This window comes from Nycticebus coucang, chromosome 22 (assembly GCF_027406575.1).
Source record: "Nycticebus coucang isolate mNycCou1 chromosome 22, mNycCou1.pri, whole genome shotgun sequence".
NCBI lineage: Eukaryota > Metazoa > Chordata > Mammalia > Primates > Lorisidae > Nycticebus > Nycticebus coucang.
The window spans coordinates 17167735-17195623 of NC_069801.1; the positions used below are offsets into that span (position 1 = coordinate 17167735).

Below are 27889 nucleotides of genomic sequence, written 5' to 3' on the forward strand. Positions count from 1 at the left end.
CTAATCTAGCACACACATGAAAATTACTTCTTCCCCCTGGGCCGCAGTTTCCCCACCAAATTGTAGATCCAGACTATATGGGAGTGTTTTTTAGAACATGGGCTTCTTGGCCAGGTGTGATGGTTCATGCCTATAATCATAGCACGCTGGGAGGCCAAGGTGGGTAGATTGCTCAAGATCAGCCTCAGCAAGAGTGAGACCCTGTCTCTACTGAAAATAGAAAAATTAGCCAATTTTTGTGGCAGGTGCCTGTAGTCCCAGCTACTAAGGAGGCTGAGGCAAAGGGATCTCCTGAGCCCAAGAGTTTGAAGTTGCTGTGAGCTATAATAGAAGGCACTCTACCAAGGTAACAGAGTGAGACTCTGTCTCAAAAAAAAAGAAAAAAAAGAATATAGTCTTCTTGTCTCTACTACCCCAAACCTGCTGAGTCAGAACCCCAGGAGTGGGACCTGAGAATATGAATTTCTAACAAGTGGCTTAAGGCTCTCTGGATTATAGCAAACCTTTTCCCCTGTCCTCTATGCTCCAAACCCCTGACAAGCCTATTCTCTCACAGCTGCTCAGAGCCCTGCTGGGGGCAGTGTGGACAGGCTACACTCTTACGTTATCCCCTTTGCCAGATGAGGAAACTGAGCCTCAGAGAGGAAGAGTTATTTATGCAGAGTCTCACTACTAAGTGGCCTTTACTGGAGTCTAAACCCAGGACCATGTGACTCCCGACTACACTGGAGACAACACAGTACCTGCTTTTGCAAATAATGTCCTAGTTGGAGAGATGAGACATGAACGCTGAGTCCACATACAACATAGCATGAGTGAGGGCCCTGGTGGGAGAGATCCTTTCTCCTGGGTAATGAGAAAAGGGTACATCCTGGAAGGCTTACTGGAAGAGGAGAGATTTGAGCCTGGCTGTGGAGAATGGAGGGGATTCTAACAAGCAGAAATGGAATCATGCAGGGAGGAAAGTGGCCTAGTGCAAGAGGCAGCTAGAGGGAGGGTTCTTCCTAAGTACCAGGTTCCTCTGCCACCGGGTCTTTGCACATGCTGTTCCCGCCCACAGGAAGGCCTTCCTACCCACTCTTCCTTCAGACCTTGGTGTATTTCACAGACCTTCTGACTTGGTCAGACTCCTCCCTGCCCAGCCCCCGCACTATGGCCTTCAAGTTCCTGTGGTTGAAACTTTAGCCTTAGGTCATCGATCATTTAGTTCCTGTCTGTCTCCCCCACCATCACCACTCAGTGGTATGAGAGAGAGTCTGCTTTTCCTCACCACGGTTTTCCCGGCACCTACAGGGGGACATACCACAGTGAATGCTCAATGAGCATTTGCAGAAGAGTTCAGAGAAGCATGGAGTGAGGTGGGGTGTGGAGAAGGGCAATAAGGCTGGAAAATAAGGCTGGGGACCTGATTTCCACTCAAATGCATTCAGTGGTCGGTTTTCAACCAACCCTAAAATTCAATATATAAATAGTTAGCTCGTTACCTTAAAAGGAAAAAGTATTTCTTTGGGGCTAGTGACTGGGCCTTGCTCACAATCCCTTGGCGTTCAGCAGGGCCAGAACTGTCTCCTGACTTCATAAAGCCGTCGTGCTGCCTTCGAACCTCATTCTGCCTTTCCAGAATGCCTTTCCACCTCTTGTTCATGAGTCCTGCCCATGGGCTGGGCTTGAAGGAAGAGAAGCAGGCTGAGGACGGTCAAGCCGCATTCCCAGGGCCACTCTGTGGGAAGCGGCATGTCCTGGAGTCAGGCCAGTGTCCAGAGTCGGCCACGCCACCCTCCTGCCCCTCAGCACAAACAAAATGACACTAGAGAGGGACAGAGGGAAGGTGGGCCTCCGTAGGCAGAGGAGAGTTCTCTAAGGAAGTACATTTAATCTGAGATCTGAATGATTAATGGAGACATGCAGACCTGGGGCGCCGGGGTACAGCATTTCAGTAGCACTGGGCTTGTCCTTAGGGAATCTGTCCAGTACTCTTGACTGTAACCCCAGGGCTGTACCAGAGATAGCCTAAGCCCTTCAAGGATCTCACCCTGTGCAGACCCTGAACATCCCCACCTCAGCCAGGTTCCAGAGGTGGTGGGAAGGGTTTGGGCTTTGCACCCAGGCAGCAGGTCTTGGCTTTGCATCAAGCCTGGCTAGGCCCCAGCACGTGGCCTTGGACAAGCCACTTAGCGTGTGCTCATCATGTCTTCCTCAAGAGCATCTTCACTCCCTCCTTGGAAGACTTCTGCGGGGATTTCAGCTAATGTATACCTGTACCTCGCAGGTTGCCCGGCACAGGTAGGCTCTCAAAACACGGACATCATTCCCTATTCCTCTAATCACAAATCCAGCTCACATTTGCCAAGTGTTGAAACGTGCTGGGCACCGCACTCAGCCCTTAATAACGAGTCCTCACAACAACACCATGAGGTGGGTCCTGTTGTCATCCTGTTTTATGGGTGAAAGGAAAGTGAGGCTTTGAGAGGTCAGTGATGGTCACCCAGGCAGGAAGTGACGGAGCCTGAATAATCACATCCCTGCATACTCAGGGCCCAGTATTGGCTAGACCTGTGCTTTCTGCAGAGATGTGGCAGGGCCATCCACACCACGATCTGCCTGGATGTCCACAGCCTTTGTTCATCCATAATGAACAGTGGGTGGACCACTTAAAGAGCTCTTCCCCATCACGTCCTAGGAGCTCATGTTGGAGAAAAGGCATCAGAGCCAGGCCTGACAAACTCAGCCTCATCCTGGGCAGCCTATTCCAAGCTGTGTGGCCAGGCTATATAAGGGACCTCACTTCTCTGAGTATCAGTTCATCACCTACAAAGCGGGCATTTATCTATCATTCCGGCTTTGCCGATTTCCCCAGGGGAAATAACAATAACGTGGACAGGCACATAGTGGGTGGACAGGACATGGCAGCTAGGCTTAGTTTCCTGTTACTGCCATCACAAAATTCCACCAATTTAGCAACTCAAAACAACACACATTTATCATCTTACAGTTCTGTAGGGTCAGAAATCCAGCATGGATCTCATCAGGCTAAAATCAGTGTTGGCAGGATCGTGTTCCTTTCTGATGGTGCAAAGGGGTGATTTATCTCCTGGCTTACTGGCGTTTGCTAGCAGAATTCATTTCCACGCAGTAGTAGGAATGAGGTCTCTGTTTCTTTGTTTCCTGGGGGCTTCCCTGAGCTCCTCCTGGCCTTTCTTGGACCCTTGACTAGAGCTCTTAAAATCTCAGAAGCACCAACAGGGCATTAAGTCCTTCCCACTGTCCAGCTGACCGGTTCTCTGACTCTTCTGGGAAGAATTCTCTTTTAAGGACTCAAGTGATTAAACTGGGTCTACCTGGGTAATCCAGGAAAATCTCCCCATCTCAAGGTTGTAACTTTACTCTCTGCAAAGTCCCTTTTGACAAATACGGTAGCATATTCACAGATCCCAGAGATTAGATCGTGGACATCTTTGGAAGGTCATCATTCTGCCTGTGACAGAAGGTAACTTAAGTTAAAACACGTCGGCATTGGCAGAGGCCTTAGAGTTCATCTAGTGCAAACATCTCCTTTTAGAGCTGTGGTTCTCAACCTTCCTAATGCTGCAGCCCTTTAATACAGTTCCTGTGGGTCACGACCCACAGGTTGAGAACTGCTGTTTTAGAGAGAAAACTGAGGCCCAAAGAGGTTCCTAAGTTGCTGCCCAAGATTACACAGCAGGTCCTTGGCAGAGCAGGTCCCCAGCAGCCTGGCTTGGTCTCTGTGACACCACACCACATGACTTTCTCATGGAAAGACTTTTAACTCTCCAAAGCCTTTTCTGCCACTTAAGTTCTCTGATCCTCCCTCCCTGCTGTGGGGCGGGCACACATGGCTTAGTCTCTGGAACTGGCATGAACATGTATTCACCTACTTGTCTCCCTGGGGAGCCAAAAGGATCAGAGAGAAATGGGCCAAGAGAGCCCCCCATGAGCCCATGCTGGGGGAAACGAGGGCTGAGAGAGAGAGAAAATAAGAGATAGGGAGAGGGCACTTCCCTCCACGGGCTGAGCCCTCTGCAGGCATCTTCCTTTTTGATCCTCCCAGGCATTCTGCAGGGAAGGCCCTGCTGGCCCAGAGCCTCATTTAGGATTGGGTTTGGCTGCATATTACAGGAAGAAAATGAAGAGCTAGCCGCTGCCACAACAATGCTAGTTAACAATCAACCACAAAACCCAGAGCATGAAGCAAGAAAGCACTTACCCAGCTCAGGAGGCTTGGGGCTGGCTGGCTGGTCATTCTGGTCCTGGTGAGGGACATTCTTATGTTTGTGGTCTGCCTGCTCCGAGTCACCCAGCAGCTCTTTGGATTTTTTCAGAGCTCTGTAGTGCGTGTTTGGGGGTTCCTGCTGGACTGGCCCCAAGGAGGACAGCTAGAACAAAACTGTTCCACCATGTCTCGGCCTCCAGCAGGTTGTCCTGGACATGGTCTCGGTCAGCCACAGGGAACCAAGACAGCCTGCAGATACCTGCCGGGCCTTCTTCACACGTCTGCTTATGTCCTGTTTGCTTATATCCTGGTGGCCAAGCCCAGAGTCAGAGAGAGAGGACTACACAAGTTAAGGACAAAAAGTACAGACACAGGGGCAGGATGGCAGGATGGATATTAACAGCCAGTCTAACATAGCGGCTTAGACAAAATGCAGTTTTCTTTTTCTTGTGTGTAAAGGACGTCAGAGAGGCTGGGCATGGTAGCTCACGTCTGTAATCCCAGCATACTGGGAGGCCAAGGCAGGTATATCGCCTGGGCTCACGAGTTCAAGACCAGCCTGAGCCAGAGTGAGACCCCTGTCTCTAAAAACAGCCAGACATTGTCGCAGGCACCTGTCATCCCAGCTACTGGGGAGGCTGAGGTAAGAAAATCACTTGAGCCCAGGAGTCTGAGGTTGCTGTGAGCTATGATGCCACAGCATTCAACCAGAGGCAACAAAGTGAGACTCTGTCTCAAAAAAAAAGAATGTCAGAAGACAGGGGTTATGACAACTCCATGGAATCATTAGGGATCCACAGTCCTCAGCACACAGCTTGTTGTCCTTATGGACTAAAATGGCTACAAGACCTCCAGCTATCACATCTCCATCTCAGGTAGCAGGATGCAAGGAGAATGAGAAGGGTAGAGGCCCTCCCTTTTGAGGAGACTTCCTAGAAGTCCCACACGATGCTTCCAGCCTTGCTACCTGACTGTTCCTTTCCTCAACTTTAAAATGAGGATTATTAACTCCTACTCCCTCTGATTGTGAGGAAGGGGCCTGGTACTGGCTAGGCTCTGATAAATATACGCTGAACCAAGGGCAGGATGAATGAGCAGAGGAAGAGCCACTTGCTACCCTAGACAGTGATGATGTTTCCTGGACCCAATTTTTTGACTTGTTTAATATATTCCACAGATTGTTAGTTCCAAAATACATTGATAACGGTAATGAAAAAAAATGTTCCTGAAGGCAAATGAGACTAAGACTCCCACATTAAACCAAGTTAACTGGGTTTCTCCCTTGCAGGACTTCTCAGAGCCTTGAATAAACAAGTTTACAGCCTGACTCTGTACAAGCAGGGATGTAGAACTCTGTGTTTCTCAAACTTTCTTGGCCAGGAGATACCCAGTACCTCCCACCCTAGCACCACTTCCTACCTTTCCCTTTTGTTCTGGTCTATCCCATCCTCTAAGAGCCTTGGTCGTATCAGAAAGAAACAAAGGCCCATTTTCCAGAAGAGTTTGATGTGCGAAAATTCTGTTGTGAGAAGTCACCGGGTCACCCAGAATTGCAGTGGGAGCATTGGAAGTTGACTACGTTGCTGCTTGTTTTGAGAGAGCAACATTCCCAAAGCAGCTGTCCCATGACTGGCTGGGAATTCTGAGTCCCATCCTGAGAACAGCGTCCCTGCTACAGACCCTGGAGAAGGCAAGCAATTGTCGCGATTATCATAGACTGGCCTGCCAACAAGAGGCCAGTGTCACAGCTGCATGTCACAACTGCAGGTAGCCCTGAGGTCGAGGGCGCATTGTTAGTGGCTGTCATATGAGCCATGCTGCCTCCACTGACTGCTGGGAACTGCTGCCCCAGCCCACAAGGTGGTCAGGTTCCAGAAGGAACTAGAAAAGGGAAGACCGCCTGCCCTCCCTTCCTGTCTCTCTTCCTCCCACCCTCATCCTCTCACTTCCCTCCTCCCTCCCTCATTCCTTCCTTTTCTCCTCCTGTAAATACTGGTCAAGTGCCTACTGGGAGCCACACAGCGTTCCAAGCACTGGGGATATAGAACTGGATGAGAGACAGGGCCCCTGCCTTCAGATGGTTGTTGGTGCTATAAAGAAAATAAACAGGTGCAAGATGGAGGCGACAGGAGGTAGTCAGGGAGGGCGTGTCCGAGGAGGTGGCATTTGAGCTGAGATCTAAATAAAGAGAAGGATTTGGCTTTCAGGCAGAAGCACTGTGGGGCCAAGGCCCTGAGGCAGGAATAACTTCAGTACCTTTGGTGGCCCAGTGGGGATGGTGTTCGGAAGCCCGGGGCGGAGCCAAGTGAAGTGGCAGGTGCCGGACAGGTGGGCCTTGCAGGTCATGCTAGAGTGTCTGAGTTTTATTCCAGGTGTGGTGAGGCCACTGAAGACCGCCAACAGGGAGTAAAGGTGTCAGAGAGAGGCTTGCGATTCTGGGCCTTGGGGTGGGCTCTCAGACTGCCCAATGCCCAGCAACCTCTCCCTGCCCCTTTAGCTCATGGGGTCTTCTGCTTAGGAAAAGGGTAGGGGTCTCCTTCCTTCCTCAGAGCTCAGGGCGTGGAGGCAAAGATGAACCAACCCCCAAACCCTACTTGCAGTAGCCAGGGTCACAGGCCACCTGGTTCCCTGTCCTGCACTGGGGTCCTAGTCCTAGAAGGCCCTTTGAGACCACCTTGTCCAGCCCCTTCATGCCCTGGGAAGGAAACGGAGGCACACAGAAGGAAGGTTCTTCCCCAAGTCTCAGCTGAGGAAAGGCCTGAACTCCCCGCCCAGGGTTTGCTGGGGGCAGCAGGGCCCCTGACCACCTGCTCCAGCCAAGCAGGCTCAGCCTGGCCAGCCTCCCCTGCCCCTCTTATCCACAAGCCTCTTTTGTGCTTGCTCCCTGGGGTTCCATCTCCTTGCAAGGGTCACAGGGCACCGATGACCCTATCCCCCTGCTGGTGTGCCCGGCTGGTAATTGAAAATACCAGAATTCCCTGATGACCAACTTACAGGGAAACCTGACACCCCAGGGTGGGCAGCGGGCAGCAGGAGGGGTGGGAGAATATCCAGCTGTTCCCTTTTCCCTGCTGTTAATCCCCCTGGATTCCAGGAGAAAGGCCAGCCCTGCTAGTCCCCTGCTGGTCTGCCTTGATCATCTTCCTGGCAAATGCCGCCTCCTTGCCACGCCCAGGGTTACAGGGCTTATGGGATCAGAGGCTGGGTTCGCTGCCTGTAACCCAAGCCTGCCATCTAAGCCCGCCAGGCCCAGACCCCCATGGCTGTGTGGGACCTGCCTCTGCCAGCAGCTGAGACCCCAGAGCTGAGGCAGGCTGAGTGGGTGGTGAGTGAGTCAGCCGAGCAGGGTGGAGTTAGTTAGCTGTGCAGGAGCAGGATGGGAGCTGGACCAGGGTGTCCTCAGGGGCCCTCAGAGGTCTGCTGGTTTCCAGACCTCCCTGGCCAGACAGCATCAGCTACAGCCAGTGGAGGGGAAAGGAAACAGCCTGGGTGGGCCTGGGTTCAAATCCCAGCTCCATTGTTTGCTGTGTGCAAGTTATTGACACCTCTTTGCCTCCATTTCCTTGTCTGTAAAGTGGGTATAACAATAACGCCAGCCTCATAGGGTTGAGGGGAGAGTTAAGTGAGCTGAGGGAAGGCATTTGGTCAATTGGTGACCGTGTGGGCTTTCCCTCCGGCTGCACATCCTAGGCATATAGTGGTTGTCAGAATGAGATGACAAGCTTGTTGCCACCCTGCTACAGTCCTCCTGTGGCTGTCCGGTGTCTTCAGGACTAGGCCACGCTCCTAGGCTGGGCACCCAGGACCTCCCACCTACCCAAGCAGCCTTGTCTATGCCCCTCTGCAGATCATCTTGTACCACTGCTCTGAGACTCCGTGAGTGCCAGGGCCCCATGTGAGAAGTGCAGCCTGGGCAGATGAGGGGGGCTGGTGAGAGCAGAAGCCAGGGCACCAGGAGCAATGCCGTGGATAGACACACCCTAGACCAGGACTCAGCTGCTCTGGGCTCTAGTCCCAGCCCCTCCACTGCCTGCTCTGTGGCCTTGGACAAGTCACTTCTCTTCTCTGGCCCTGAATCCCCTACTCCTCAAAGTGTGGTCCACAGACCAGCAGTGTCAGCGTCCCTGGAGCTTGTTGGAAATGCACATTACAGTCCCCACCCCAGAACCTGGGGGGGAGGGGAGGATGGAACCCTGAAAAGTGAATGTTAACAAAGTCACTGGGTCATTCTCATGCCTGCTGAGAGAGTTAATCCACTAATCTAGACCAGTGGTTTTCAACTGGTGTGCCCTGAGAGGATCATATGTGTGCCGTGAAAATTTTTTTTTTTTTTGGTTTTTGGCTGGGGCTAGGTTTGAACCCGCCACCTCCGGCATATGGGACCGGCACCCTACTCCTGAAAATTTTTGAAGGTCATTAATTAAATTATCTTCAAAACAAGTTCAAAGTACAGTAAGTATATTCTATTTTTTTATACTTTTTTTTTTTTTTGGTTTTTGGCCAGGGCTGGGTTTGAACTCACCACCTCCGGCATATGGGACCGGCGCCCTACTCCTTGAGCCACAGGGGCCGCCCTTTTTTATACTTTTTTTAAATCAACATAATTTAAGTGTGCCATGGAAATTAAACTATAGGTTCAAGTATGCTATGAGATTTAAAAAAAAAAAAAGGGTTGAAAAACACTTACCTAGAGGAATGCATTCTACCAGTTTCTTCATTGCTAGGAGGTGACTTGCAGGGAGAGGTGTGAATGGAACATTGCCTGCCCTAGCTCGGGGCCAGATCACCCTGGCTGAGTCCTGAAATGGGGCTTGGAGCCAGGATTTCCACACCAAGTCTGAATCTAACAGCTGCCCCAATGCCTAGCATGGTGCCCAGGCTAGGGTAGGTGTCACTGAGTTGAGAACATGCTGTCTCCCTCTGAGCCGTGAGGCCCTGGAAGGCAGGGACCCATGAGGCTGTCCTCCCATGCCCTGGCACCCCACACCATGCTGGTGCTGTAGCAACCCCACGAATGGAAGTGTTTTTCACAGTATCTCCCTCCTGGAGGGTGCCCAGCACCACACTGGGACCTTTCTGTGTATTTCTGCATCCTTGCCAGATAAGGCTTCCCATTTGACAGGTAGGGAAACTGAGGCTCAGAGATGTTAAGAGAACCTGCTGGAGCCACACATCAGTGAAAGGAGTTGGAGTGTGTACAGGTCTGTGGACTCTGTCCTCAGGGCTCCCTACCTCCAGGCTGGATAGCCTTTCTGGGGATTGGTGGGAGGTCCTGGCTGGAGCACTCTGCAGCCTCAGCATGTGCCTTCAGGAGCACTGGGCAGGAGACAGGGGCAGGGAACAAAGGAGACAGAAGTTGGGACTGCTTTGAGGCCCCCCCAGGGAGCAGACCTGGGGCAGGATGAGTCGACTCCAGGCTCTGCTTAGCTGCTCACCAGCTGTGTGACCTTGAGGAAGTCACTGTGACTCTCTGAGCCTCTGTTTCCTCCTCTGTAAAGATAAATATATTAAGCCCCATCCCACATGGTGTTGCAAGGATCAAATGAGCTGTCACAGGTCAGCTGCTCAATGCCCAGTGGCAAATGACACCCACAAATGCTCACAGTGCTGGCCACCTGCCAGGTGCTATGCTGAGCACTGACCAGATCCCTGACCCCCAGGACTTATCAGGGACACCTGGATCAGCATCCAAGTCCTGCCTATGGGTGCTGCCACCCCATCTGGAGTGTCTCAGGATAATTTTCCACACTCCTTGGAGTGTCAGAGGGAAGTCAACCGGCTCAGGCCCACGTTGGCCTCCAAGTTGATCCAGCTCCAGGCCAAGGGCTGCCCAGGAAGGACAGAAAGAAGCATCTGAGCTGCAGGCCTCAGAGGCCTTTCAGGCTGGCCCGTGGTGCAGAGGAGGAAGCCAGGTCCTGGGAGGGGAGAGAATCTGGAGGCAGAAACAGCAGGAAATAGGTGAGCCAATTCCAGGCTCCAAACCCCACCTGCTGCTCATGTCTCCTGAGCCTCTACAATCCTGCTCTGTGTTCACAGTTTATACGGTCAGAGCCCCTCACAGTGGGATTTGGGGCTGGGAGGAGAAGGGTCAGCTGTCAGGACCCGCTGTGTTGGCTGAGACAGCACATCTGCTTGTCACAGACCTGCCCAGGGACCAGGAGAGACTGCAGGAGGTGCTCCTGCCCCTGGAGAGCCCTTGGCCTCTGTTGGGACCATGCAACCTTAGGTCACACCATAGGGAGGATCACGTCCAGAGTCCATCCCTAGCTAGTCCTACTCTGTGATGAACATTGCTCTGGAGAAAGGGAGACCTGGGTTCAAATCCTAGCTCCCTCTGACTGTGATCTCAGGAAGCCCCATGCCCCTCAGCACTTCGGTGTCTTCACTTGTCAGTGGGGCTAATTCTGCCTCATAAACAATCGATCAGAAAACAGTGTGTAAAAATAAAGAAAGAAAGAAAGAAAGAAAACAGTGTGTAAAGGGCCCAGGACCGTGTCTACACATAGTAGGTGCTTTGTGTGGTTTGTTCCATTTGAGAAGGAGGTAAAACCCATTTGAGAAGGAGGTAAAACCTCCTTTTGGAGGGTGGAGTATGTCATGAAATGAGGAAAGGCTGCATACCCTGAACCATTTCTGAATCTTGGGCAGCTCACACCCCTCTCCAGACTTCAGTTTCTTTCTGTAAAATGGGAGCATTAGGCTGAATTATTGTTTAGCGTCCTTCTAGCACTGAAAACAGCCCCCCAACTTCTTGTCTCCTTCATCTAATCATCCTGTGTGAGAACACTAACAAAACCGATGGGAGGGGGCAGTGAACTTATTGATTAACGAGCTGATTTTATTGAGGTAAAACTTACATAACATACCATTGAATTAACCATTTCACCATGTATAGTTTCTCTTGATTTAATGTGGCCTAAACTTCCTCAGGGCTGGCTGAAGTTAGTGTCTGTAACCTGCTGGTGCCCCAGACAGCTCAGCAGTAGCTCCAGAAGTCTTGCATGAGCCCTTCTGCCCAGTCAGCTCCCCCAGACTGGCTGTGTGACCTTGGCCAGGGACCTTGCCCTCTCTGGCCCCAGAGCTCCCCATTTATCTGGGCACCTCTAAGGCCAGGCCAGAAGCTGCTCCTTCTCATGCCTATCCTGACCGCTGACCTCTAGCCTCCCTCTTCCAGCTCCGTCGGCCGTGTCCATCATGCATCAGGTGAGCCGCACAGTGGACAGCATCACCCTGTCGTGGTCCCAGCCAGACCAGCCCAATGGTGTGATCCTGGACTATGAGCTGCAGTACTATGAGAAGGTACCTATGTACCCAGCACCCTCCCCACTGCCCACCTTCCCTGGCTGTGAGACCTGCAGGTATCTTAACCTCTCTGAGTCTTGCTTTTCTGGTCTGGGGGACCCAGCCAGACCTTGGGAAAGTGCATCAGTCATATCCTTTCCCCACCAAGACCCCTTTCATCTTAACTTCAGTGGGCCTGATGTAGGAAAGGACTGCTTTCCCTAAAAGTCACACTTAGTAAGTAATAATCAGTCATTCACCTATCCTTTAGCAGAGCTTTGAAACTGCACAAGAGCTTCTGTATGGGATGATAGAGCTGGAGCTTCTCTCCATGTTGCTCTAAAACCCTGGTTTCCATGTGCCTGGGTGGCCTTTGTATGGGGAAAGGGTGATTTTATTTTATATTTTTTTGAGATAGAGTTTCACTATGTCACCCTCAGTACACAGTTCACAGCAACCTTCAACTCTTGGACTGAAGCAATTCTCTTGCGTAGCCTCCCAAGTACCTGGGACTACAGGTGCCCACCACAATGCCCCCGGCTATTTGTTGTTGTTGTTATTGTCATTGTTGTTTAGCAGGCCCTGGCTGGCTTCGAACCCACCGGCCCCAGTGCATGTGGCTGGTGCCTTTAAAAATCACTGAGCTACGGGCACTGAGCCCAGGAAAGGGATGATTTATTTTCTATTTTTGAGATAGAGTCTCACTATGTTGCCCTGGGTAGAATGCTGTGGCATCATAGCTCACAGCAACCTCAAACTCTTGGGCTTAAGTGATTCTCTTGCCTCAGCCTCCCAAGTAGCTGGGACTATAGGCACCCACCACAACGCCTGGCTATTTTTTGGTTGTAAATGTCATTGTTGTTTAGCTGGCCTGAGCCGGGTTTGAAGTGTACGTGACTGGCACCATAACCATTGTGCTATAGGCACCAAGCAGAAACGGATGATTTTAAATCAGACCTGTATTACTCCCTTTAGGGACCCAAGGTTGGAAGCCCCTTTTGTAGTAGAAAGAGCACTGGACTCGTTCTACTTCTAGGAGTGAAGCCATAGGTTCAAATCCCAGCTCCATCCTTAACCAGCGGCTTTGAGCAAGCATCTTTCTCCTTCTGAGCCCTGGTTTCCACCTGTATTGAGTACAGATGAGACTTGTCCCTAGCGGGTAGCTGTGCAGGACACACACACTGTGCAGGAGCCCAGTGAGAAGAGAAAAGGCAGGTGTGGTGCCCAGCACTTTTCCTGGCCCTCAGCAGAGGCCAGTATGCGTCCCTTCTCTTCCTCCCCCCACCCTGCCTGCCGCACAGTGGGCAAAGGCAACAGGACCTAAAGGCAGGTGAATGTGGGAGCTGGGAGGAAGACAGAGAAGTCAGCCACCCATATGGCTGGACGTCAGAGGCCCCAGAAAGCCTCTCCTCTGAATGATGACTTCTCTTACCTGCTCCCTGAGGCACCACACAGTCACAAAGGCTGCAAAGGCCCCCTGGGAAAGCTGTCACTAAGTTTCTGTTCAGACTAAAGTGTAAGGACTTTAGGAAGGACTTTAGTTGAGGGCAGGCACATCGGCAACCAGAAAAAGGTAGAAAGGCTCTCCCTAAAGGATGAGATGGAGGAAGCTCCACCAGTCCTGCGAGAGTCCCTTGAGACCCAACCTGGCCCTGACACTCTATTACCTGCTGGATTGGCTGATGCTTCTGAGTCTCAGGAGCCCTTCAAACATCTCTCCATCTGAGCCAGTGCCCTCTATGTTGCGTGCTCATCGCCTCCTCTAGGCAGTGGTCAGAGAGGTCAGGGCCCACATCTCTCCATTTGCTCCTGTTTCCCCAGCACCGTCAGCCATACATCAAAAAGACACTTGGTCAGTGCTGGTTGAGTGAATAGGAGAATGCGTCTCTTCCTATGATCTGTGCCCTAGCCACTGCCACCGGAGCTGACCACTCCCTAGAGAGCCCCTGAACACCCCTGGGACCTCATGCCCCTCTCTCCACCTGCCCACCTTGCTGCCCACACTTTTTCCTCCACCCTCCCCTTATCTCTGCCTGTCCAAATCTTCAGGCTGCCACCCAATTAATATCTTCTTTCCACCCACTCTGCCACTCTCTTAAAGCACTGCAAGCTGGCAGTGGGTACCCATGTGCCCCCAGCAAACTATGAACAGTGAATGAGTAAACTGAATGAATGAATGAATGAATGCGAAAAGTGAGTGATGGGACCTGAGAAGGAAAGAGGGAAGCCAATGGGCAGCTGGTGACTGGATGGATGGATAGACAGGCAGATGGATGAATCTAGACCACTCCCTTGTCCTCAGTTCCACATGGCCAGGGACGCAGGCTAAATGTCACCTCCTCAGGGAAGCCCACCCTCACTGCGCAGATCCCCATTGAGGGCCCACATTTTTTTTTTTTTTTTGAGACAGAGTCTCACTTTGTCACCCTTGGTAGAGTGCCATGACATCATAGCTCACAGCAACCTCAAACTCTTGTGCTCAAGTGATTCTCTTACTTCAGCCTCCTGAGTAGTTGGGACTACCGGCGCCCACACAAATCTTGGCTGTGTTTTAGAGACAAAGTCTCGCTCTTGCTCAGGCTGGTCTCGAACTCCTAAGCTCAGGCAATCCACCCACCTCAGCCTCTCCTAGAGCACTAGGATTACAGGCGTAAGTCACCATGCCCGGCCCCAGGAACACATTTTACCTTCTCCTTGTACATCTCCCTTCTGTATAGCGTTTGTCACCATTACAGTGTTTAAAATACTATCAAGGAATTACATGTGTACTGTCAAAGGCTCCTACTTTGAGCTAGATAGCAAGTTCCTTGAGGGTAGAGACCTTGTCATTATCTCTGCTGTGTCCCAACACCTACTGCACACAGTAGGTGCTCAAGAGGTGTTTATTGGATGACTCAGAGAAGTGACCACCTGAGCCTGGGGTGGCATGAGGAAGCTGCCTCGCCCCCCTTAGGTCCTCGTGGGCCTTGAAGGAGTCAAGTGTCCTGGGTGGCATTTCTGCTCCCTCTAGCAGGGACAGCTTAGCAACTCAGAACTCAAAAAGGGGGGGGGAACCTAATTAAGAAGCCTTGTGATTAAATGAAACTGAAAATGTTCATCCCCAAAGACAGGGAACGGAAATGAGGAATCCCAGCGCGGGTCCTGCCTGCGACCCATTTCCTGCCGCAGCGGGCAGGCCTGAGGAGGCTGATGGAGGTGTGAACCAGGGAGGTAGCTCTGGCCTACTTTCTGCCACTGCCCAAGCGTCCCCAACCCCTTGCCAGGACTGCCAGCAGGCTCTACAGCCGCTGAGGTCACCACATGGGCACATTCAGGAGCACTCACTCTGCACTAGGCACATTACCGCCAGCAACTCATTCATCCTCTTCACACCATTGGGTGGAGGGGAAACCGAGGCACAGAGAAGTTATATAACTTGTCCAAGAGTACCTAGGAAGGATTTGAACTGGTGCTTTTGCTCTTTGCCTGGCTCTTCTGCCTCCCCATTTTTTCCCTAGTTTTTTAAGAGGTAGACAGGATCAGCCCCAGCCATGGAGGATTTTAAGCACAGATCTAGGACTCTGAAGATTCTTACAGAGCAAAAGGAGCAGGGCTGAGGGCACGGCAACCTGAGGAATAGCTGTGATGAGACATGGCCTCACTTCTGCCAGCCCCTCCCCCAGGACCTGGGGTGCAGAGGAGACAGCTTAGCATCTGTCCACAGGGAGACGGACACCAGTTCACTTGACTTTCACTGTCATCAGATTTGGGCCTGGCATTAAGCTGGGTGCTGGGAATTCTGAGAGTGATCACATGGCCCAGAGGACTTCACTCACAATCCAGGGAAAAGATAGGTCCAGACACTAATAGCAATGAGACAGGGTATGACGCTAGCGAGAGGAGGGCCACCAGAGGTCTGAGGGCACCAATGGGGGTTCTGAAATCCTGGCATGGTTGCAGGTAACTCTTCCCTCAGTGACATTTGAGCTGAGCCTTGAAAGATGCCAGGTAGACATATGATGAGAGCAGAGTCACTGAAGGCAGGAGGGACAGGCTGCTCAAAGGCCCTGGGGCAGGGATGTGCAGGCTCCATTCAGGGAACAGAGAGAAGGTACATGTGCCAGGAGCAACGTGAGCTAAGGGAACAGCAGGGCAGGAGGTTAGAGAGGGAAGCAGGGCCCGGTTATGGGAGGCCTCCCCACCTTGGGAGTCTGGATTCGATTTAGAGTATGTTGGGAAAGTTCTAGAATGATGCAGTCTGACTCAGATTGCTTTAAAGATCCCTATAGTTCTCTGTGTGGAGAATAGACTGCTGAGGATCTGGAGCCCCAGGGAGATCCTATTATAGGGCTCTCATGGGACACCTAGTGAGAACAATGGTGACATGGCCTGGGGATGGGATTGTGGGGCAAGATGCCGACAGATTTGATATTTTAAAGGCCAGGGCACTAGGAAAATGTGAAGGGTGACTCCAGGGCATGGGGTGCCTTTTCCTGGGGCAGATGTGGGTTTGTAACTTGTCAGGTTCAGGTATGGCACTCGTTGGGGTAGGTGGGGGTGAGGGGTCAGAGCAGCCAGGAGAGAGTGCAGAGGGTGACAGAGCAGAAGGAGTCAAGATTTAAGGAGGGGGCTTAGCACCCGTAGCTGAGTGGTTAGGGCACCGGCCACATACACTGAGGCTGGTGGGTTTGAACCCAGCCAGGGCCTGCTAAACAACAATGACAACTGCAACAACAACAGGAAAAAAAAATAGCCGGGCATTGTAGTGGGCACCTATAGTCACGGCTACTTGGGAGTCTGAGGCAAGAGAATCGTTTAAGTCCAAGAGTTGGAGGTTGCTGTGAGCTGTGATGCCATAGCACTCTACAGAGGGCGACATAATGAGACTCTGTCTCAAAAAAAAAAAAAGATTCAAGGAGGGGAAGGAAGAGGTGTTGATGAAAGTGACAAAGGAGGCACAGCACAGCAGTCTCTGTCCCTGACCTCTCTGACAAGACTGTGACATTCCAGCCACCACCTCTAGCCCTCTCCATCAGGGACGAACAGCCAGGCTGCAAGTGAGGGGTCTGTTCTGCCACATCCACAGCTGGCTCCTACCTGATGCTGGAATGATCCTGGTGTCTGCCATTCCTTTCCTGAACACTACCGTCTTCTAGGAAGGGGAGTCTGATGCCTGCCCTGTGGTTCCCACCCCCACCTCTTACCCACTCCTCCTTCCTTCTTTAGAAAGAGCTCTTTTGGAGCAGGGCTCTCCATTTGGCCTTTCCCCATCTCCACTGGGATTTCCCAGCAGCCCAGAGCTGACAATCACCTTGGCTTCTGAATGCCGCTGATGAATGGTGTTAGTCTCACTGCAGACCTGGGGCTGGCTGTTTCCATCAGTTCCAGCGTCCTAGGAGAGGTGGCCTCCTTTGGTAGCTACCCCAAAGCACACAGGTTCAGGCTTCCCATGGGCCCCCCTCAAGAGCTCAAGGAAAAGAATCACTCATAAGGCCACCTATGGTCAATGGACTCTTAGAGGCCACATCGATTTCAGTGTTTATTCAATAGAAATGTGTGCTTGGCAGAAGGGCAGGGGAAGAACATTCCAGGCAGAGGGACCAAAGCGGGGGTGGGGGTAAACTACCCCCTGGGGGTCTGGGTTGTATTCGGGTTGCTGCCCAGCATACTGGAGGCAGGATCTGCCTGGAGAGGTTCATTCACGGATTCATTCACTTTTATATTCATTCATTTACTTCATGAACATTGGCGAGGGCTCACTTTATAATGTTGATAATTACAGTGATGGTGGTGGCCAACATTTATTTAGTCCTAATGTGTGCTAGAGACTGCACTGAAAGCTGTACCTGTATTTTCCTATTCAATCTCCACAATACCTACTGGTGTTATCCCACTTTAGAGATAAGAAAACCGAGGTTCAGAAAACTTAAGACACACACCCAGAGCCTCACTGGCCCTAAGCTTCTAGGTAAGGACTAGAAGTCCTTAGACTAAGGACTGACTAGTGGATTTCATACTGAATTTCCTCCCATAGCCCCTTGGTGTTTAATCACTGTTAAGATAAAGGTACTCCAGAGAAAAAAAAGACAAGGGATTTGTTGTCCCTAGAGCATCTCTGATGAGCCAGGCGCTACCTGATCAAATTTTATCTTCACAACAGGCTTGAGAAATTGACATTTATTGCTCCATTTTCTGGAATAGAAAACAGGGGATCAGCGAAGTGAAGGGTCTGTTCCAAGGTCACAATGCAATTAAGTGGAAGAACTGGGCGGGTCATCAGATGGAGCTTCAATTCTTTGCTCTGCTATGCCCAGCTTTAGAGAAGTGATCTGCTTAATTTGATTCCTCCGTCTTCTGCAGTACCAGCAATTACTTCTCATCTCCCTTGCATTATGTAATCAGGAACCTGAAACCTCCAGCACCTCTAAGTGGGCACTGACCCGGTCTGCAGAACCGAACCCCTTTCTAAGCCTGAGCAGATCCCATGTTGGACAGCGGCACCTCGTGGTCATGCTTGGTACTGCACCCCAGGTTTTGTATCGTTTTGGAGTGGTTTAAGGTACATTGTTTATGTCAAGTTAGAGAGCCCCACTGTGTGCCAACCTTGGGGATCCAGAGATGAACAAGAAACGGCCCTTGCCCTCAGGGAGCCTGCATAATCATAACCATAGGTAAGAGAGGAGACAGCAGACCTCCAAGCCCTGTCTGGGACATCTGGGAATTCTCCCCAGCAGAGGTGACACTTGTGCTGAGTCTTAAATGAGTAGGGAACTTCCAAACAGGTGAGGAAAGGGTATTTCACACAGGGGCAATAGTGCTTACAAAAGCTCAGGGTGTCCAGGGAAGGTAGAGTTGCCAGATAAACTATAACCTGATAACACCATAGGAGATTAAATTTTTAAAAAATTATGTTTAGTATAAATGTGTCCCAAATGTTTCATGGGACATATTTGTGCTAAAAATTATTTGTTGTTAATAGCCGGGCGTTGTGGCGGGCGCCTGTAGTTCCAGCTGCTCGGGAGGCTGAGGCAAGAGAATCGTGTAAGCCCAGGAGTTAGAGGTTGCTGTGAGCCGTGTGACACCACGGCACTCTACCCGAGGGCAGTACAGTGAGACTCTGTCTCTAAAAAAAAAAAATTATTTGTTGTTCATCTGAAATTTAAATTTAACTGAGCATCATCTTGAATTTTTATTGCTAAATCTGGCAGCCCTGCCAAGAAAGGGGAAAGGAGCTGGGGATGGCTGGAGCCCAAAGGACATTGGGGATGTGGCAGGAGAGACTGGCAAAAGAGCATGTGATGCAGAGTCTGGAATGTTAGGCTAAGGGGTCAGCCTTCATCCTGTGGTCATTGGGGAATGACCCTGTGTGCAGAGCCCTGTGCATGGTATATGGGGGCACAAACATGGCTGTCTCTCATAAGCTTACAGTCAAGAGCACAAGAGAATCCTCAGCCCCAGGTGAGGGGGATGGCAGAAACCTCTTCCTATGGTACCCCTATAAGTGCTCTGGGGCTGAGAGAAGGGAGAGGCACGTCTGGCTGGGAAGTCAAGGAGGCTTCTTGCAGGAGGGGGCAGATGATCTGGCTCAGCAAAAGAGTGTGGGCTGCTGCCACTCCACACAAGCCATCCCTGCCTCCCCCTGGTTTGGGTGTGGGAAGACACACTTGCAGGCCAGTCCCCTCTCTAGCTACCACACTGCAATCTTTTTATCACCTCCTTGCCTTGGAACGTGCTGCTGCTGCTTCTGTGAGGAATGCCCTTCTTTCCCTAGGTATCTCCTACTTGTTCTTTTTGTTGATTTGTTTGCTTGTTTTTTATGAGACAGAAGGTTGTTCTGTCATCTGGGTAGAATGCAATGGCATGACCATAGCTCACTGCTGCCTCAAGCGAGCTATGATCTGGCTCAAACAATCCTCCCAGCTCAGCGTCCTGAATAGCTAGGACTTCAAGTGCACACCACCATACCCAGCTATTATTTTAAATTTTCTTGTAGAGATGGGGTCTTGCTATGTTGCCCAGTCTTACCTAGCTGTCCTGGCTTCACACAATCTTCCCACCTTGGCTTCCCAAAGTGCTAGGATTACAGGTGTGAGCCACCACACCCAGCCCTATTTGTTCTTTTTGTTAATATTCCAGTCCAGTCCAGTGACCCCCCAACACTTGCCAGGGAGCTTTCCCTGGCTTCACCTGATAGCCCCCAATCCAGACTAAGTTATTGTGCTTACCTTGCCAGTGTGAGTATTTTGTACATATTGTATCCTCTGAACAATGCTTTGAGGTAGCTCCTATTACTATCTGCATTTTACGGATGAAGACACAGACGTTAAAGAGCTTGCCCAAGTTCATAGAGGTAGTAAGTAGCAGAGTCAGGCTCTAGATTGTGATCTTAACTTCCACACTATAACACCTGTAGTAATATTGCTCACACTGAGCTTTCATTGTTTCAGAAGGGTTTTTTTTGTTTTTGTTTTTGGCCAGGGCTGGGTTTGAACCCACCACCTCCAGCATATGGGACCAGCGCCCTACCCCTTGAGCCACAGGCACCACCCTTCAGAAGGGTTTTTAAGGGCTCTGTGTGTTCCGTGATACGTACATAATCAGCATATATGATTATGTGTGGGTTTTTCTGGAGAAGGGTTCACAGGTTTTCATCACCTAGTCATGAGAGTTTCATGAGCTTCAGTGGCTTGGATTCCCCACACTGTTTGCTTTTGTGCACTGAGCTCTCCAAGGCCAGGGCCTGTTCCTTGTGGGTGGCCAGTGCCCAGCTCAGGCCCAGTGCAGAATGGTTTTGATAAAGGTTTGCCAATTGACTGACAGATGCCTGAACCAGCCGCAGCCAGCTCTTTGTCCTGGCCCAGACTCCGCAGGTTACTCCTAGGTAGTACTCAAGAGGCCAGGATTAGTGTTCTTCCTCTCTCAGAAGAGAGGACATTAGGTTCTGGATACCCAAAGGTGTAGACCTTGGAAGTGGCTCCATGCAAGAGCCTGGTTTTGAGTCCCAGAGCAACTACCAGCTGGTATGTGTGACTTTGAACATTATTTTCCATTTCTGGGTCTTATTTCTTGCCTCACCCAAGTATGCTATGGATGAACAAGGGTCCTTCATCCCCGTTCATAGGGCATGAAACTCACTTGAGGCATAGGGCAGGGAGGGGGGTGCGGACATGAATGAGGTGGTCCCTCTCCCTGCTGCCTTCAGGAACTCACAGTCTAGTCCTCAGAGTTGGCACACAGTGACCACTCACTATGTGTGTATTAGTCAACTGTTAACTGAGATAACACTGCAAAACAAAAAATCCCCTCTATCTAATGGCTTACTATAAGTGGCTATTTTTCTTGTTCATGGGTTTTTGTCTGTGGGTCAACTGGGGTGGCCCTGTTTCAGTCTAGGAGTTGGGTCAGGGTCTCCATGTGTCTCTCATTCTAGGGCCAGCTGTTAACCCAGGGCAAGCCCAGGGCAGACAGCAGAGGCACAAGAGGCCAAGCCAAATCGGCAAACACACATAAAGTCTCTGCTTACATCCTGTCTAGTAGAATGTTCCAGCGGTCAACACAAGTCATATGGACAAATCCAACATCCACGAGGCAGAGAAATAGCCTCTGCCAACTTTGGTGGGAAGTGTTGCAAAGTCATATGGCAAAAGGCATGGGTGTGAAATTCTATGACAGGGAGGGAGTGAAGGATTAGGAGCCATAGATGTTTATCCAATGACGAGATGTGCCCCAATGTGGCAGGTGTGGGCAGTGGGCTCTGGGCCCACTGTGGACAACAGCCTCACTAACTGTCTTCTCTGTTCCTCGGCAGGAGCTCAGTGAGTACAACGCCACAGCCATAAAAAGCCCCACCAACACGGTCACTGTGCAGGGCCTCAAAGCCGGCGCCATCTATGTCTTCCAGGTGCGGGCACGCACCGTGGCAGGCTACGGGCGCTACAGTGGCAAGATGTACTTCCAGACCATGACAGAAGGTGAGCAGAGTCCAACAGGCAGGAGGAGGGCACTGACCCCATACCCAGAGCAAACTTGAGGGCCACCATCCTATGAAGCACCTTTGTGCAGAGTAGAAAAGTCACCACCTCTTCTAAAAGTCAAACCTCCCTCCCTCCTGGCTACAGACCTCTGCGCACTCTACAAACTGCACAGCCATATAGAGAGACCTTGTTTCTATGGCCAGAAAACATGTGGATTCCTCTGTTACCATCATGTCTACCAGGCTACTTCTTATCCCAGGATTCTGGAAAGCTCCGCTCTAACTTACACAGCTACTCTGAGCAAGTCATTCTCATTCCCTGGTCCAAATTTTTCTCATCTATAAAAAGAAAGCATCATTTTCAATCTGAGAGAGTAAACATATTTTTTCCATACATGACTCACTCCAAAGACTTGCTGTTGAATTGAGAAGGATTCTGAAGTTACATTTGAGTTCAGCAAGAAGTGCTGGGATTAGTAATGTCTGTCCTAGGCAAAGAAATGGTAGGTTACAGCCCATGTGCTGTATGTTTCCCTCTCTGGGACTACATGGTCTCTAAGCACCATTCCTGCTCTAATCATCTTTGAAGAGAAGTATAGATTAAAGAATATAAGCTCTGAAGCCAAACACAGAATTCCATTGCTGATTCAGGCCTAACTATGTGGCCTTGAATAAGTAACCTTATCTCTGTGACTGTCAATTTTCTCATCCATAAATGGGGAATACATGAACAAACTCATTTTCATCATCATTATTAAACTAAAGATAAGGGACCTATGGAGTTAGCACTAGGTCCTACATATAGTTAGCACTTGCCAATAGTAGTTATGCCATAGCTGTCATTGCTGTGAGTCTGGGAGCCCTTTAACCAGCCAGCCAAGCTCCAGGGTTGCCTATGACCAGATTCCAGCATTCCCTCTTAGGTTAGCATCTACTTCAGCCACAGGGCATGGGCCTCTACCTGACTATTAACGAGGCTCCTAAATTCTTGTCTTATCCCAGAAATCCTCCCTATGGCTCTATCATCTCTCACAGTACTTACCTCCTTTGTAAAAATCCCACTCTTCTTTGTGCAACTTTTATCCCGTCTAACCCCTTTTTCATCTTGAAGACATGTCACTGGGAATGGGGGTACTTTTCCAAGATCCTTTATTAATTCAACAAATGTGTGCTGGAGCCCTGCCATTTGCCACACCACGTGCAGGTGCTAAGAACCTGCCTTAGACCTCGTCTCTGACCTTGATAAGCTCTTGTTATGGTCAGGGAGCAGATAAAAAGTAAAAGTAATGAAATTTAAAACAACGACTGTGTTGATGGCATTGAGAATGGACTGAGTGGTTTCCAAAAGCCAGGCCAATGCCAAATGCATGTTTTGCATAATCTCATCGAAATCCCTACCTTTGAGTCAAGGAGACCTGCGTCAAATGCTGGCTTTGGTCACACACAGTTAGGAGCATTTCCTAACTGTGTGTGACCTGAGGCAAATCCTGACCTCACTGAGCTCAGTGTCCTCATCTGTTAAATGACATGTTCATAGAACGCACATCATAGGACCCTTCTGAGATTCAGACAAGATGCGTATCATACTTAGCACAGTGCTTGACACAAAAAACACTCAATAGCTATTACCATTGTTGATTTTCACATCAACATTGAGATCTAGATATTATTGTGCCCATTTTATAGATCAGAAATTGAGGACTGGAGCAGTTCATAGACGTCTCCAGGGTTACTTGTAAGTGAGTGATAGCCTGATCGCCACATAGGCATGTGACAGGTGCTCTGTCAGGGGCAGGAGTAGAGCCTGGTCATCCCAGGAGACCCCGTAGGATGGGGGTGGTGGGGGTGGGTTCAGGACCCCCAGAGCCAGGCTAAAATCACCCCATTGTGCTTTCTCCCCAGCCGAGTACCAGACAAGCATCCAGGAGAAGCTGCCACTCATCATTGGCTCCTCAGCCGCTGGCCTGGTCTTCCTCATTGCCGTGGTTGTCATCGCCATTGTGTGTAACAGGTGGGTGGGAGTTCCCAGGCCTGATGCAGGCCTGGCTCTCGAAGATGGGTTCTCTCCATCCCTTCAGCCCTTCCTGAATGGCTGATGAATGGAAGAGGCATTCCCACAGATGCCAGTGACAGGGAGAGACTCAGGCAGGCCTGGAAACCCTCCAGTGGCCCCCCACTGCCTGAACAGGCCATCCCTTGGGTTTAGGCAGTGACCTTGACAAGCCCACTATTCCAGGAGGTGGCTCACGGAGGCATGAATGACACTTCGCCATGAAGGCATGGCATGTCTCAGAACAGTGGGCAAGGAAGACTGCAGGATGCTAGGAGCTTGGGGAATGGCAAAAGGGCAGCACAGAACACCCTGCTTTCTGTACAAGTTTGGGTACTGGAACAGCAGGGAGGACGTACCAGGAGGTGCTGGGGAAAGACCTCCCAAGTGGCCGGCACAGAACAAGCAATGGTAGAGGGTGGAACCAGTCTCTGGCCTTCTGCTTGGTACAATGCCACTCTTTTTTTTTTTTTTGTAGAGACAGAGTCTCACTTTATGGCCCTCGGTAGAGTGCCATGGCATCACACAGCTCATAGCAACCTCCAACTCCTGGGCTTAAGTGATTCTCTTGCCTCAGCCTCCCGAGTAGCTGGGACTACAGGCGCCCGCCACAACGCCCGGCTATTTTTTGGTTGCAGTTCAGCCACCCTCGGTATATGGGGCCGGCGCCTTACCAACTGAGCCACAGGCGCCGCCCTACAATGCCACTCTTTAATGAGTCCTCCACTTCAGGACAGAATAGACCATAAGGTCAGATGGACAGAAGCCCCGGGGGTTTCTGGGGCTGGATGACTTTGCCCTATGAAAGGGGCCTGACTGAAGAGGGGAAAGGGGGGCCTGGAGTTGAGGTGAGAGAGGTGGGAAGGGATCAGAAGAGACAGAAGAGGCAGCCAGGGAGCCCTCTGGACGGGGTGTGGCTTCCAGGGCCTGGCCACTCTCTCCTTATCACCTACTGTGGCTCCTAGCTCCCTGGGTGCCTCCAGGTGGCTCCAGTCCTTTGCTCTTGTTCCAGAAGACGGGGGTTTGAGCGTGCCGACTCGGAGTACACAGACAAGCTGCAGCATTACACCAGTGGCCACAGTACGTACACACCCCAGCGGGGCTGGCACCCTCGGGCCCTTCACTGTTGGTTCCCCAAAGACCTCCAGAACCTTCTCTCGCCTCTTCCTACCATGCTGCAGCCAGATTGAATGTCGAGCTGTTGCCAGGATGTGCCAGGCCCACTCACCTCTTAGCCTTGGCACGTGCGGTTGCCTCTGCCTCGAGCCCCTCGTCCATCCTCTAACTTACCCCTCAGGCCTCCTCATGCACAAAGCCCTCTGAGAGGCCTCCCCAGCCCCACCCACCTGTGCTTGCTCAGCCCCTCTTACCAGGCTGCACGGTGACATCCTTTCCCTGTCTCCCCACCTTCATCGTGGGGCCCCGGAGACCTGGAATGGGGTCTGACATTCGCCACTGCCTCCCTAGTACCCGCGTGGTGCCAAGCATGTAGCAGGCCCTGGATACACATTTGCAGACTAAACAAATAAATGGAACTGAACGTATGAATGAGATATGCAGACCCCAGGCTCTGACCCAGGAAGTGCAAGAGAAAGGGCAGGAGCCCCTTCCTCCTCCTCTTCCTCTCACTCCGTGCTCCACCCCCACCCCTGTTCCTCTCTGGTGACTCCTCTGTTGGCCGCCTACTTCCACCCAGTGCTCCATTTTCCCAACTGTCCCATCCTGTGTCTGGCTGGGACTGGGGATATACGTTCCGCATGCACCCCCCAAGCAGGTGCCCCCTCCTGAAGGTTCAGAGAGAAAAAGAGATCACAGATTCCTCTCTCCTTTGGACCTTGGCAGAACCAGCACTCGGGGAGTTCGAGGGCCGGGGGTGCCTAGTCCTTACTTCAGCTCACTCAGCAGAAAGAAATTCTAAATGGGTCCAATATGGGTTCTCAAACTGTACTCAGTGGGGCACCCTAGGGTTCCTCAGGTGGCTGCCTCCAGGTAAGGAGGGCCATCGTCGTATCGCTGCAGTTGTCACACGTCTGTTGTGGGCCTACTACGTGTGCCAGGCCCTCTTCTAGGTGCTGGGGATGCCTGAGCAAACAAACCAAATGCCCCAGCCTTTGAAGAACCTGCATCTAGTGGGAAGGACAAGGAGTTTTTAAAAAGTGTCATACATGGGTGACGCATATGGCATCTGAGAAGATGAAGGGAAAGGCACCTGTGGAACAGCTGGTGGGTTGAGAGGTAGGGATCAAGGCTGTGTGTGGTTTTTTTTGGGGGCAGGGGCTGGTTATTTTTATTTTTTTGAGACAGAGAAGAGTGCCATGGTGTCAGCCTAGCTCACAGCAACCTCAAACTCTTGGGTTCAAGCAATCCTTCTGCTTCAGCCTCCCAAGTAGCTGGAACTACAGGCGTCCACCACAACACCCAGCTAGTTTTTCTTTTAGTAGAGATGGGGTCTCGCTCTTGCTCAGGCTGGTTGTGATCCTCCCACCTCAGCCATCCAGAGTGCTAGGATAATAGGTGTGAGCCACCATGCCCAGCCAGGGGTTATGTTTTTAAATAGGGCAGGTGGGGTTGGCCTCATTGAGAGGGTCTTTTTTTTTTTTTAGACAATTTTATGTATTTATTTATTTATTGTATTTGAGACAGAGTCTCACTATGTCGCCCAAGGTAGAGTGCTGTGGAGTCACAGCTCACAGCAACCTCAAACTCTTGGGCTTAAGCGATTCTCTTGCCTCAGCCTCCCGAGTAGCTGGGACTACAGGCGCCCGCCACAACTACGGGCTATTTTTCTGTTGCAGTTGTCATTGTTGCTTAGCTGGCCAGGGCTGGGTTCAAAACCTGTCAGTCTCAGGATATGTGGCTGGTGCCGTAACCACTGTGCTACAGGCACCGAGCCCATTGAGAGGGTCTTATGTGAACAAAGATACAAAGGAGGTAGGGAGTGAGCTGCTGGGAAATAATCTGAGGGAAGAGCATTCCAGGCAATGGAAGGATCAGTGCAAAGGCCCTGAGGCTAGAGCATGCCTGGCAAGTTTCCAACAACAAAGAGGCCAGTGTGAATGGAACAGAGTGAACAGGGAGCTAGGGAGGTATGAGGGAGCCCAACATGCAGATTCCTGCCAGCCTTGGCTTTTACTGGGGTGAAACGGGGAGCTGCTAGAAGGTTGTGAACAGAGAACTAACACCTGAGCTAGTCTTGGCAAGACTTCTCTGGCTGCAGTATAGAAAATGGACCAAAGGGGCTAATGCAGGAAGACCAGTGAGGTGGCTGTTGGAATAATCCAGGAAAGATATCATGGTGGCCAGACCGGGTGGCAGCAGTGGAGGTGGTGAGAAGTGGTTGGATTCTGATGTATTTTTGAGAGTAAAGCCATTGGATTTGCTGCAGGATCAGACAAGGGACATACAAGAAAGGACAGAGTCGGGCGGTGCCTGTGGCTCAACGGAGTAGGGTGCTGGCCCCATATGCCAGAGGTGGCGGGTTCAAACCCAGTCTCAGCCAAAAGCTGCAAAAAAAAAAAAAAAAAAAAGAGCAGAGTCAAGCAGTTCTAGATAGTAAGCCTCTGGGTACAACCTGCTCTGAAGTAACAAGTTCCCAGGTTTAAAAATAGTTCTGGACATACATGCAAAAATAATTAAACCATTAAAATTTCTAGAAGATAATTCAGGTAACAATTTAATGGATGTGGAAATGGAAAAGGACTTTCTAAGCATAAAAGCAATGAAAAGCTCATGAGAGAAAGGTGGACACTTAACGACCTCGAAATAAAAATCACCTGGATGTTAAAAATAAAGCTCATAAATTATGTCACTTCCTCCTATTCCCCAAGTAATAAAATCACGATTGTGGATATGGCTAGATACACTGAGCACATTCTTTGTGCCAAGAATTGTTTTAATGCTTTTCATATTTGTATTCACTGAATCCTTGTAATTTCCCACTTTGAGTGTGAGGAAACTGAGGCACAGAGGTTGCACAGCTGCTCAGGAAGGAACCCCAGTTGTCTGGCCCCAGGGAACACACTCTTAGCCACCCTATGCTGTCTACATTCTACTAAGCTATAATAAGATCCAGGCTTCATCACCTGGGGCCATCTGGGAGCATTGTTATTTGGAGTGTGAGGCAGTAATAGGAAAACAGGTGAGATTTATTTTAAAAATAAACCCCAGGATTTGTTCATCGATAACACATCTTAAAGCCTAAGTTCCTGCTCCCTGCATGCTGAACTGCAGCATTAGATCTGAGCAGGACTCTTCTTTTCAAAGCATGGTCAGCAATGCCTGCCACCTAGCCCCCCTGGGTGGCATGGCCAGGACAGAGGAGGAGGCTGAAGCCCAGAGATATGTGTGACTGGCTTGTCACCCACACAGTCGCAGG

General features: G+C 50.7%; 1 protein-coding gene across 2 annotated transcripts in view; it reads left to right on the top strand.

Annotated features, from left to right (window-relative positions):
* EPHB2 (EPH receptor B2) overlaps positions 1 to 27889 on the top strand; it is a 184575-nt gene that overhangs the window by 142348 nt on the left and 14338 nt on the right. Inside the window, exons 6-9 of one of the 2 annotated variants that reach the window (XM_053577033.1) lie at positions 11406 to 11530; positions 21300 to 21462; positions 23367 to 23475; positions 24530 to 24594. In XM_053577033.1, the coding sequence (XP_053433008.1) occupies positions 11406 to 11530; positions 21300 to 21462; positions 23367 to 23475; positions 24530 to 24594 (462 nt within the window). The remainder of the gene's footprint in view (positions 1 to 11405; positions 11531 to 21299; positions 21463 to 23366; positions 23476 to 24529; positions 24595 to 27889) is intronic. The other variant, XM_053577034.1, reaches the window with a different exon arrangement.